The 13,894-nt window shown below is 36.9% G+C and overlaps 1 protein-coding gene and 1 long non-coding RNA gene across 2 annotated transcripts; both read left to right on the top strand.

Moving 5' to 3' along the window:
* The first annotated feature begins 3,407 nt into the window (after positions 1-3,407).
* On the top strand, positions 3,408-4,802 carry LOC116164801. Its single transcript, XR_004143999.1, has 2 exons — positions 3,408-3,534; positions 3,584-4,802. It is a non-coding gene; the product is annotated as an uncharacterized LOC116164801 (long non-coding RNA).
* Positions 4,803-9,039: 4,237 nt separating this feature from the next.
* LOC116164875 (membrane-associated protein Hem) lies at positions 9,040-12,835 on the top strand. Its single transcript, XM_031479124.1, has 2 exons — positions 9,040-9,240; positions 9,290-12,835. The coding sequence occupies exon 2, from the start codon at positions 9,306-9,308 to the stop codon at positions 12,669-12,671; it is 3,366 nt and encodes a 1,121-aa protein (XP_031334984.1). The 5' UTR covers positions 9,040-9,240; positions 9,290-9,305; the 3' UTR covers positions 12,672-12,835.
* The last annotated feature ends 1,059 nt before the right edge of the window (positions 12,836-13,894 follow it).

Below are 13,894 nucleotides of genomic sequence, written 5' to 3'. Positions count from 1 at the left end.
ATCCTGCGAATATGATTGTCGATACGAAGCACCCTGTATATCATGTTAGTTACAAAAGCTGCCAACCGAAATCTGGTGAGATTGCATAAAAGGGAGAAAGAGCGAAGATGAGACTGATAGAATTTCTCTGAAGACCACATGTGTTTGCCATTTCAAACACCTGTAGTCCAGAGTTTTCCTAGAAATGCCTGAAATGCAGGGAATGGGCGCCTTTCGGATGGTTTTTAGGGATGTTAAGGGATCAAATAACAGCGTTGCTTGGGGAAGTTAATAAATACGATGTAGAGAATGTGTTCATGGTATTTTCTTCTAACCGGCTTAAGGGGTCTATTCCGTATATCATCGTTAACAAACGATATCGTAATGGTAGCGATTTGATCTTGAAGGGCAGCTTTATTCAGTATAACTTTTATATGTCATACAGAATAGAGAAAGTCGTTACCGAACGATTACCGCTGTGTAACGACATCGTTACACGTTAGAGAATAGGCCCCTAGTGTGAAGTACGGCTTATCGTGAAATATTTTTGTTATACCGTAATCATTACTGTGTGCTTTTGCTTTTTATCATCTCAGGTGAGGTATTTGCTTTATTCAATTAATCTCTGAATGTGTCTAACTTGAATGCAGATTGTAACCCTTTACTTATGTACTTACTAGATACAATCACTTGTATCTCTAATGTGTAACCTTTGTTGGTGTAGGCAATTATGTTTTATTGTCGGTAGGGCTGTGTCCATCGTGTATATATTTACATGTGTTCTGATATTTGTGTATGGTACTTTTTAGTCACTCTCGAACCTCTTTGGCATTGGTTGAATTATTTCATTGCCTTTTGTTATATTACTTTGTTTATTGTGCCGTGACAAGCGGGAGTAGCCAAAGCGTGTGTGTTTATTGGGAATCGAGTTATTCAAGTTAATACGGACCTTGGTGAACCAAACACTAACATTTTCACTCGTTCCGAAACCAAACAACTCTAGCCCACGTTTACGAGCACCCCACTGGACATGGGTAATCCTACCGTCCGGCGAGGCACATTTAATACCTCTTAGTTTTGTCTGATGTATGTGTTGTAGTACCTGGGGAATGGCTCGATTCCATTTTGGTTACTCATATAACGTGTACGTAGTATTTACTCCTGTTTGTGCTAAAGAATTTTTACTCTCGAGAGGGTTCAAAAGTGCTGTACATTAGATGTTAGCTGTAGGTTTTGACATGTACGTTTTTAGACACTGCGACGGAGAGTTTCTTGGGTACGATCTTCTCTCACGAGTCCTAGGGGATCGCACCAGTTGGCTTTAATAGGCTTCGGCCCCATCCAAATTGATATTAGCTCCAAATCATTTCAATCAGCTATTGCTTTTGGTGTTCCAAAATGCCTTCAGTACCTGCTTAGAACCCAGTTAACATAGAAAACCTAACCCGGTTTTCTATGCCAGTTAACTACACAAAGTAGGTGTCCTACATGACGATCACAATCTTAGTGCACTCGGAGTGGCCACCGAGTGACAAATTCTCGCCGGAAATTTAAGCAAGAATATTCAAATAGGCAACCATGTTAGTTTGGCGTTCCCGCTACTACAAAATATGGTCAAATCTACGAGTAAAAAATTAGAGGAGAGAATATAACGGTAGTGGGAAATAGCATAACACGCGAGGGAAGTTGTCATAATATAACTTCCTTTGCGCTGGTCAGTAATGTCGACTTGACTTATCATAAAACAGAAGAGACGATGTCAGTTTTGTTCTATTACACCACTGCCAATAATGACGCGTTTCTCCCCACTCTTCTCGCACTTTTATAGCTTCCTTTTTGTCCATTTCCGTGTCGTCCCCTTTTAATGCAAGGTTCTCTCCTTTTATTTTTTACTCGTAGGGTCACATATTTCGGTGTGACTTGAAGTTGGCGTTATCTCGCCAAGATAGTAGGAGGCTAAGATCATTACAATATAAACCATATAACACACTCCTCGTACCCCTGAGATACTTCGTCCGATTGTAAGATCAGCCTTAAGACTATACAGGGTGGTGACTTGCGTCACGCATCATAGGGATTTCAATGTAAAATTCATAACATGCCATTATTGGCTCCCCAAATTCCTTTAGAGCAAAAATGTATTAAGGTTTTTTGTAGAAAAAATTTTTACGTCAATCAACTGTATCAGTTTTCAATTTTTTGCATAATAAAGACTGAAAATTGGAAAAATAAGACCCCATCTTTTTCAATAATCTGTGATGCCATGGAATTTTATAATACAAAAACTACGCCAATATCCGTCATGCCATGGAATGTCTGCTATAAAACAAATCAAATTCTATCAAAAAGTATTATATTTAGAACAGCGAATTCAACAGAAAGAAGACCAAATTACTAAAAACGGTTTCCTAATATAACAATTTACAATAAATGTTCGAATAAGTCACCATTAACTGCAATACAGTAACCAAGTCGATCATAAAATCCATTTCGAACTGCTGCTAATTGATAAGTGGATATCTTTTTGTTTTAGAAAATTCCATGGCATCGCAGATTATTGAAAAAGATGCGGGTTTTATTTTCCAATTTTCCGTCTTTATTATGCAAAAAATTGAAAACTAATACGGTTGATTGACGTAAAAAATTTTTTCTACAAAAAACCTTAATACATTTTTGCTCTAAAATAATTTGGGGAGCCAATAATCGCATGTTATGAATTTTACATTGAAATCCCTATGATGCGTTACGCAAGTCACCACCCTGTATACTATTCCAAGTTTCTTTTGATCTTGCATCTAAAGTGTGGTTTAAACATGACGCGAATTACACGTCGCAGTTGTTAGTGATTGTGATTCTATGTATCCGAAGCTACTAACGGGCGATCAAAAATGAGTTGCTGTCGAGTCGCCTTTGGAAGTTAAAAAAAGTTAAATACGATTTCCTATGTAAACAAAAGTTCCAAAGGTGACTCGACAGTCGACAGCAATTCATTTTTGATCGCACAGTATTACCATTGTATATACAACTTATATACAAATTGTACTAGCATTGTTTAATTAAACAATGGTACTAGCTACCTATGTAATATACCTAATTCATAGTTTAAGCTTGCGAATAAACGTTTTTAGTCTGCTTAGTGAAATAATACGAATTATAGGCCTTTTGTACGTATATAACACAGAGTCCAGAAGTGTTCAAACAAATTTTACTTAAAGAATTTCAAATTAAATCCGGGTTCTAAGGTGCGACACCGTTAATGAGTATATAGCATAATATATATGGTATATAGTGCCAACGAAATAATTATCACGAACACTCCAAGAACGCTACAAGTACAGCCATCTAACGTTGTCCAGAGGCACGCAGGCTACTATCCTATACGGTACCTGCAAAAATAAGCGATAACCTATTGATTAATTGGCAGCCATCACTTGCTCTTGTCAATTACCCAGCTAAATTAATTTGCCAAAGACATTTAAGTGTATTCAAGTACAAATTATATAAAAAACCACGAATCGATGGTATCTAATGCGGGATGAAAGGTCATACAATAGAGTAAGTATACCTACATAAATAGTGGAAATCGTTTAAACGCACTGTTTAGAGTTTCCATCATAGAGACATAGGATCTGCATCTAATGTCTGACAAAATTCGGCATAGCCTGAACAAATTCTACAAAAATGAATCAAAAAATAGAGGGCGTAGTGCACACATAGATAGCATAATTAAAATTACTGACACTATTTCAAGAAAACTAACCAATATAGCAACTTTAGAGGATTGCGCCACACATGATTTTACATTTACAAATAAAAATGCAGACGTCTACTCCAAAGCATTAAAATGCCATGAAGAGAAGTTACAAGAATACTACTTAAGGTGGTGGGAAAAAGTAGAAAGGGGGGTATTATCGGTCGGCCATGTTTGAGGTATACAAAAGATTGTTATTTCAAACTACTATGTGAGTCATAGGTATTGTCGTCATGTTTAATTAACTTGGGCGTTGAGAGTAATTATAATAGATAAATACTGTTGTTAATACTACACAGAAATTTTGTCATTTTGGAGGAATTGTAAATTCGTCATGTTTGAGGTATTTACATAAGAAGAATGGAATACCCAGTTATTTACTATAAATAACATTCAACACTAGAGACATCTGGAGATTGAAATGTGCATTTATGAAACATTTAAGCGTTGGCCTATCTAGGACCAAAGATTCGTTGCTAGAACTGTTAATTGTTCAATTGTTGACTTTCATTTTTATTGAATTTCATGAAAAACCAAATGTAATAATTTGACTACCAAAATGGGTATTGTAATGACAGCAAGATGAATGTGGCGCTGGCTGTGATCGATTCCTTAATATAGTGACTATATAGAAACTGTTTTCCATATGCTCATATCCGCCATTTTTTTTCCAAATTTATCACTGAGCTTATGGGGGAATCACATATGTATTTTGAGTGTTTATAGACTAATTATATGGTGCGATTTACGCAAATTTTGCACTGAAGTTTCCTTGTAGAGAATTTTATTACCTTCAATGCGCATGTAATAGCCATTTGATTAAATACCTACGGAGAAAACCTTAAAATCAATCCAACATTATTTTGTGTACCTACATAAATCAGGTACCTACGTTTGAAACAGTTGCTTACACATGACACAACCTAATTTCAATTAGTATTGGTTTGCGTACGTATCCCAGATGTTCTATGGTACGTATACCAAACCCATAAAAGGCACGAAATGTAATTATACCCATTAGAATTTGGAATTGTTCAGGCGTAAGTATACTGGAAATAAAAAACAAAGACCTTATTGCCGTTTTCTTTACTATTTAGGTACATTGTTGAGAATAACGCATAATGGAGTTGCTAACGTCTCTACCCACTACAACGTATCATACCATGACCGTAATAGGAACGTGCCAGGCAAAAAAAATATTGTTTGCATGGAATAGTATGAGACTATGCCCACTACACCGTTTAGTCACCGACCAGCACCGTAACGTGCCATGCACGGAGCGTCAACGAATATTTTGACGGTGCCGATACGCTCCGTGCATGGCACGCGACGGTCCTAAACCGGTGCGCGCAGGCGCAGAAATGATGAACATACGAAAGTACATATGACATTTTTTTCGTCATCGACTAGGTCTAAATAATGCTCAATATTCTCCCTCGACTTTTAGTTTCGCACCCTCTTCCTGACGCGTTTGTTTACAAGTACAACCGAGCCAACTGGAACCGTACGGATACGACAGGCAGATGCTCCGGTCACTATACCCGTTACGCACGGGTATGATACGGTCTTGATACGGTCTAGTGGGCATAGTAGTCCGTATCGTATATTTTCCGTGCCTGATACGTTCATAGTACGGTCATGATACGTAACGGTGTAGTGGGCAGATACCTTAAACACTTTTAGGTACTCTTACTTTTCTGACTTGCAATTTTCAGTTTCCGTTTTTCATTCAATCTAGTTTTCTCTCAAAGGTCGTTTTCAAAATGTGTCTAAAATGCAACATGATGGTAGAGATATGAAATGAGTACGAATTTAATTTTACTTACTTCACAAAGGGTGTAGGTGGCCACTTTTCCTTTCTAACTTGAGCAAGTCATTGCTTTCTTCTTTGAGGGTCCCTAATAGGAACCACTTTCATAAGGAATCCTTGCTCGCTTCTGTTAGAACATTCAATAGCGAAGCATCCAACCATTATAACCACTATAAAAAGTACCTATATGAACTGTTTTAGGTTACGCTAATAAGCCCCCCAGGTACGATCATGCAATTGATAGAAATGGCTAGAGGGCACCTTAATAACACGTTTTCAGTTAAAAAATTTGCGGAAGAAGCCTTACGTTTTCCACAATCTTCATTCAACGTTCAATTCATTTCTTCTAGTGCTGATTGTACCGTACTCGACCGCAATCGGTAGATTCAGGAAAAGTCGAGGATACTGTCGATACGGTACTTACTTAACAGTGCGCAGGGGTTTTGTTAATTCGAATTTAAAATTCTCGCACATCGCCCGTGATAGTATTACATGTTACGACACTTATTATTCAGAAAGTTTATTCCTTGTGAATAAGGGTTATTTATGGCTTTATAGGTTATACGGTTATCATTAAAACCGTAATCATTAATGAAGCAGTCACGGGGGTGGTAAAAACTGTAACCATTTGAAGTACGACACCTAATTCTTCGACACTCAACTGTAAGCTCGAAACCCCGAAACCAGGGGCGGGTTACCTATCTTGCAGGAGCGGGATTACGCTAATCAAAGCTCTTCAGTTTAGAATCTATGTGCGATAAATGAGTTACGACTCGTAATTTCCACTTTAGTTAAATTCGCCTACAAGGCCATGTAGTTTTCCATCTTGCTTTTAACAAAAGAACTTTATTGCACCAAAAATGAGTCACACCGCCCTTGTCCATCTTAATTAAGATTTCCGAAAATTTCATCCTGCCGGCCGAAATAAACACTGCTAATATATACAGGGAATTTTTGTTAGATGTATACATATGGGTTATGTATAAGTATAGGTACTTTAAATAAAACCAAATACCTACCTTAAATAAAACTATTCTCATATGTCTATGGATAAAACGGATCAAATGCATGCAATCACTATAGTTAGTATCTCGGCACGAAATAGATGAATGTAGGCAAGTACACATAGCCCACATGTATACATTTTTTTAAAAATTCCCTGTGTGTACGAAACGCAAGCGCAAGGACTTGTAATCGTAGAAGAGTTTTACTTGAACAACCTCATGCTACTGCCCATAGTGTACGGTCCTTAAGGGAATACTACCTACATCCCGAAATTCTCTCATTTTTTCTTCACTCGTTTGAAACTTATTGCTCCGTCCCGGGCTTTTGGGAAAACCTGTACTATACTTACTGTGTTTGAATTGGAGTACAGGAATTTTTCTCCGTATGGTTTAAAAGGAGGCAAGTTCGAGTACTTGACATGAGCCGACCATCAAAAATCACGTTTTTGCACTGGTCTTACATACTATCAGCGATAGTATAGTGAGCATAGATATGGTTTAAGGATCTTATTTTTGAACTTTAGTTGTGATTTGTGAAAGAGAGAATAGGTAAGGCTTACAGGAAGTATTTAAATGAATCATACCTGTTTAATAGTTACCTGCACTTTATATAAATACAATGTATGTTTTGTTTTCTATGTAAATGTATTTTATTTTATCTTAAATTTACTATTCAAAATTTACAGATTTAGCAAAATAAATAAATAATAATAAATACTATGTTAAACATTAGATCTTGTGGGAATTAAGGCTTTAATCTACAAAATAAAGCAGTTGGACAACTAAAGACATTTGTTGATAAACTTATAAATTGAACAATTGAAAGTATAATCATGTAGGTACCTAGGTATCACTACATTCTCACACACACTTCATTTTGAAACATAATGTTTTAAATACCTTGGCTGATGGCAATTCGTCGGGGCCTTACTTCTTTAAATTCCTGAAGGGGTTCGGCAATAGTATTCTTTCTAGGTTCAGAATGCTGTATGCTTTCATGATTAGGAGTAGTAGAAGGAATAATTAAATTTTGGTGATCCTCATCCTTTTCGGTAGAAGGTGAGATTTCAATTTATAAATTCTCTAGATCTAATCTCTTATCACAATTTAATCTACAAACTAAAGCTTTGACAACTGAAGACATTTGTTGATAAATTTATAAATTGAACAATTGAAAGTATAATCACACATGCAATCATCGGAAAGATTGGAAATGATAGCGTATAACGCCATATATAAAACACAAATAAGCCTATTCACCCGGGATCACTTGCTCGCAAGCTCGCTCTGTCGCAAACTTTCTGAATAATAAGCCTCATAACATGCTCATATTCCTATTAAGAGATGTGCGAGAATTTTAGATTGGTTTAACAAAACAATTGCGCACTATTAAGGCCGTCTCGACAGTATCCGCGATTTTGCTTAGATCTACCGATTGCAGCTGAGTTCCGTACAATCAAAACTTGACGCGACACCACTGTCTTCTTTTCTGCTTGACGAAACTGGTAACTTTATACCCATACACAAAACATAAGCATTTCCAATGCTAAAAATGTAATCTTTAGTTTGTGGCGCAAAATTCTTCAAGGCTCGAGAGCGCTGTTTGCTTCAGTGCTGCAATACCTCTTTAATCATTAATGACAAAATTACGATTGTTGTTTACTTTCGCAAGTTGTAGGTTATCAGATTATTTTTTAAGTGATTAGAAGCAAAGAGTACATAACGTATGTATTCTTTGTTAAAAGCTAGGTAGCTAGAGAGGGGGAGAGGGGGAGGGAGGGGGAGGGAGAGAGAGGGCTAGGTAAAAGCTAGGTAGCGTGGGAGTAGTGAGGGGGAGAGGGGGAGGGAGGGGGTTTGTTGCCCCCTGGAAAAATTCTCGATCAAAAGCATACAATAAAATCCCTCCAGCTTCATGCTTTCAGTCTCGAGTTTTTTTCGTTGCAACAAAACTTTCGTGTAAAAATCAAATATCCGATTAAAAATCTGTGTATCTACCTCCAAAAAATGGATTAATGTTTTCGAAGACCAGTCGACATTTTCGTCAATCTTTTTAAATTGTGTGAATTATAGTGGGAAGCAGATCAAACTGACGTGGAAACTTAAGCATGGGCAGTATAGGCACCCAATTAATATTTTTTGTTGACATCATATATTTTTAGATTCACCCCTTTCAACCACTTGTTATAGATATAGACAATGCATTATTTTTCATACGCCAAAAAATTTTGCCAAATGAGTTGTGAATTTCTCAAATTATTGTAACAGTATTCAACTTTTTCTGCGTTCTTTAGGTTGCACAAACAAAACTATGTATATATTCAAATGTAGTATGTATGTAATGTAAATATTACACTTTCAAGAAATTACATTGAAATAAATGAGATACAATTAGGTGGATCCAAAATCTGTTGACATTTTAATGACGGAATGATTAATGCTACACCACTGAATAATCGGTATGTTATCCACGGTCACTTTACACATTCTAACCTCAATGTACGCTACCGTTTAATTTACTACTACTGTCATTTCGGTTAACAAGGGAAAGGTGTAGTCTACACAATCTGATACAAAAACCATCATGAAAACCTTCATCCTGTTACTCATATGATGAGATAAATCCACAGTAATAAAGCGTTAATTAATACAAACGAACTTAAACCCTGAATTGGAATGTGTAATGTTCTAGACTTTTAGTAAGTATGCTATTAGTTTTTGCAAATTACTATTTTGCTTATTTCCCAGATTATAAACTGTTACAATGAGTCGGCAGATGACACAAAATGAACGAAAACTGGCTGAAAAGCTAATCATTCTAAATGATCGAGGAGTGGGAATGCTGACTCGAATTTACAACATAAAAAAGGCCTGCGGAGATGCAAAGTCAAAGCCAGGATTTCTATCTGACAAGACACTTGAATCCTCAATTAAGAACATAGTTCGCAGATTTCCAAATATCGACGTAAAAAGCTTGCAACCCCTTCAACCAATTAGAAACGAGATTATAAAGTCTTTATCTTTGTATTATTACACATTTGTGGATTTACTCGATTTTAAAAACTGTGTTTGCGAGTTCTTAACATGCCTCGATGCGTGGCAAGTGCATTTAGATATATCTGTAAATTTTGAACTGACGAAGAATTATTTAGATTTGGTTGTAACTTATGTGTCTCTTATGATTTTGTTGTCGAGAGTTGATGATCGTAAGGCAGTATTAGGTTTGTTTAATGCTGCTCACGAAATGGTACATTCGCAACATGATTCTAGTTTTCCACGGTTGGGAAGTATGATAATTGATTATGATATGCCGATTAAGAAACTATCTGAAGAGTTTGTAACCCATTCTAAATTATTGCAAGGTGCTTTACACTCACTTCTTCCTATATTTCCAGTTAGAAATGTATCTGCGGATCAGTGGAGAAGTGAGTTAAAACTGAGTTTGGTGGGGAATCCTGGTCAGCTACCGAAACCTGTGACTTCAGAACGAATATCATGTGAATACCTCTCTTTGGAGTTAATGGAACGTTGGGTTGTGTTTGGATTTATGCTTTGCCACCAAGGATTGCAGCATGAATATTTTAATAAAATGTGGGTGAGTGCTTTAGATTCTTCGTGGGTAGTTCCATTGTTTCGTGATGAAGTTGTCTACATTCATTCTTACATTCAAACTTTCTTTGAAACCATCAAAGGTTATGGGAAACGTATTTCGGAGGTTAAAGATTGTTACAATCAAGCAGTACAGAAGGCGGGATATCGCCACCGAGAGCGGCGTAAATTTCTAAGGACCGGCTTGAAGGAAATTGGGTGGGTGTTGACTGATCAGCCTGGGCTTTTGGGGCCGAAAGCGCTTATGGTATTTATAGGGCTGTGTTTAGCCAGGGACGAAATTTATTGGCTTTTAAGACACAATGATAATCCACCCCAGCAGAAAGGTAAAGGAAAAACTGCCGAAGATTTGGTGGATAGGCAATTGCCTGAGCTTTTGTTTCATATGGAAGAGCTGCGAGTTCTAGTTAGGAAATACAGTCAAGTTATGCAAAGATACTACGTCCAATACTTGGCAGGATTTGACGCGATTACTCTCAAGCATATCATACAAAATCTACAGGTTATTCCCGAGGATGAAAGTATGATTTTATCTTCTTTGTGTAACACGATTTCAAACTTATCGGTAAAACAGGTGGAGGATAACGAAATATTTGATTTCCTCGCATTCCGATTAGACTGGTTTAGGTTACAAGCTTATATGTCGTCGAGTAAATCTCCTTTGTCCATTATGGATAATAAAGATTTAGCTTCGTTTCTTGACGGCGTCCAATTCCATACGCGAATGGTGGATCACTTGGATGATATTCTAACTGAAACATCGGATTTGTCGATATTCTGTTTTTACAGCAAAATTTTTGAAGACCAATTTCACATGTGTCTCGAATTTCCTGCACAAAACAGATACATCACAGCATTTCCATCAATATGCAGCCACTTCCAAAATTGTACCCATGAATTGTGCCCAGAAGAGAGGCATCATATTCGTGAGCGTAGCTTGTCAGTTGTTAATATGTTTTTGGACGAGATGGCAAAGGAAGCAAAAAACATTATCACTGCCATCTGTGATGAGCAGTGCAAATTAAGTGACAAATTGTTGCCAAAGTATTGTGCAATATTAATATCGCAACAAATGAACCGTAAGAAAAAGGACAAGAACAAAAAGAATGCTATCGAAATTGAAAAACCCGGGAAGGAGAGCTATCGGAAGACTAGGGAGAATCTAACAACAATGGATAAGCTGCATATGGCCTTAACAGAACTGTGTTATGCGATCAATTACTTTTCAACAATTAATGTGTGGGAGTACACGTTTGCTCCAAGGGAATACTTGTATCAGCATTTAGAGAACAGGTTCGCGCGCGCCTTGGTTGGGATGGTAATGTACAATCAAGACACAAACGAAATCGCCAAACCATCTGAATTGCTGGTAAGTGTCCGTGCTTACATGAATGTTCTGCAAACAGTAGAAAATTACGTACACATTGACATTACGCGCGTTTTTAATAACTGTCTACTGCAACAAACTCAATCAGTCGACAGTCATGGTGACAAAACAATCGCATCTCTCTACACGCAATGGTACTCGGAAGTATTACTGCGTCGCGTTAGCGCCGGAAATATCTGCTTCTCAATGAATCAACGAGCCTTTGTAAGTCTAACAGCGGAAGGAACAATTCCATTTAATCCAGAAGAGTTTTCAGATATAAACGAGCTCAGAGCACTTGCTGAACTAATCGGCCCCTATGGCATGAAATTGCTAAACGAAACCCTAATGTGGCATATTGCCAGTCAAGTTCAAGAATTAAAGAAGTTAGCAGAAGCGAATAAGGACGTACTTCTTTCCTTGAGGACCAACTTTGACAAACCCGACATAATGAAGGAGCAGTTTAAAAAATTAGCAAACGTCGACAATGTATTGCAGAGAATGACAATCATTGGTGTTATTTTAAGTTTTCGAAATCTTGCCCAATCGTGTTTGACTGATGTCTTAGAGGAGAGGATCCCCTTCCTTCTCAGTTCCATTCTTGATTTTCGACATCACTTGCCTAGCGGAGATCCAATGAAAGTTGTAAGTGAGATGACTTCGGCCGCGGGAATACCTTGCAAGGTAGATCCGACGCTAACCAATGCTTTGAAACTTCAAAAGCCCGAGTTGGATGGAGAAGAACATCTTCTGGTTTGCCTTTTAATGGTGTTTGTAGCTGTGTCGATACCAAAACTCGCAAAATCCGAATCTTCATTTTACAGAGCATCCCTTGAAGGGCACTCGAACAATATTCATTGCATGGCCCTTGCCATAAACAATATCTTCGGTGCCTTGTTTACAATTTGTGGACAAGGTGATATTGAAGATCGCATGAAGGAATTTTTAGCACTTGCATCGTCTAGTCTATTAAGATTAGGTCAAGAAGCAGACAAAGAAGTGATCAAGAATAGGGAATCTGTCTACCTACTACTGGATTTAATTGTGCAGGAATCTCCATTTCTGACCATGGATTTACTAGAATCTTGTTTCCCCTATGCATTAATCCGAAATGCTTATCATGCTGTATTTAAACAAGAGGCTGCAATGGTTTAAAGCGTAATATTGTTACATACCAATTTATTAAGTACAAAAGTCAGTCGTAATGATATTTAATGCAACATTCGCTAGAGTTAGTATTATTAGATTGTAGCTCTAATAGCTTTAAGAATTTTATATCGAGGTGTAATCAAAATAATTAAGTTTTTATACTGCAAGTACAGATAGGTAGGTACTACTGCAATAAGTAAAATATGTAATAATAGTTGTTTATTTATTTTTACTCTTTTGTACATAAATATTCTCATAATAGTAAAATAAATTGTGCAAAATTACCAACATTGTGTACTTCGTATTGCTTAAAATATGATGAAGCATGTCGTTAATTGAAACATTTGAATTGCTGATAATTGATCTGGCTATTACTTCAACAATACAAATATTGCTATAATATAAAAGATACCGTTCTACCAGAGGTGACTAGCCAAAAAGATTTAGGCATCAGAGTTACCAACGACATGCGCTGGACTGCTCAAACTAAAATTGCCTATCGAAAAGCTACAAGTTCTCTATACCTATTAAAGAGAATATTTCCCAATCCCGATCCTAAAATGAGACAATTATACTGCACCTACATCAGACCACACATTGAATTTTCCGTAAGCGTTTGACGGCCACTCCATAAAGGGGACCTCGTATTCTTTCAGAGGTTGCAGCATGCAGCAACAAGGTGGAATCTAAGTTTGTTGGCTTTGTCATATGATCACAGACTTAAAATTTTAGACTTGTCTACTGTGACCGATAGACTGAACAAGGGCAAAACTTTATTAAAATTACTGATAACTTGATAACCAGAGGTTGAGAGGGCATAACTATACACTTATCAAAGAAAATTGTAAAACAACAACAGCACTTCTTAACAAACGGAGTTTATCTCACTTCCCAACAGAGTTGTAGAAGCACAAAGTGTCAATCAATTTAAGAAATTACTTGATTCCAATTAAATACAATGATTGTATAATATAGCAAAATTTGCATAAAAGGAACCTCCTCTGCAAATTGTCTAGACTTAATAATAATACCTACAGGGTAACATATCAAAAATGAAACAGAGCTACATATTTGGATACCTAAAAATAATCTTGCGTTGTAGTTTATTGCTGTTGCCCCAACCTTTACAATTTTGTATTGCTACAATCAGCTCTTCGTAACAAAGTATTAAATGTTATTGTAACATGCAACTATACGAAAGCAGTAGACCTGAAATGCAAATTTGAAAA

Source organism: Photinus pyralis, unplaced genomic scaffold, assembly GCF_008802855.1.
Source record: "Photinus pyralis isolate 1611_PpyrPB1 unplaced genomic scaffold, Ppyr1.3 Ppyr1.4_LG2, whole genome shotgun sequence".
Lineage (NCBI taxonomy): Eukaryota > Metazoa > Arthropoda > Insecta > Coleoptera > Lampyridae > Photinus > Photinus pyralis.
Note: the sequence above shows the minus strand (reverse complement) of the source record. Positions and strands in the feature narration are given on the sequence as shown.

Bases quoted from the DNA above. Each gene is read 5' to 3' on its own strand.
- LOC116164875 (XM_031479124.1), top strand. From the start codon at position 9,306: ATGAGTCGGCAGATGACACAAAATGAACGAAAACTGGCTGAAAAGCTA.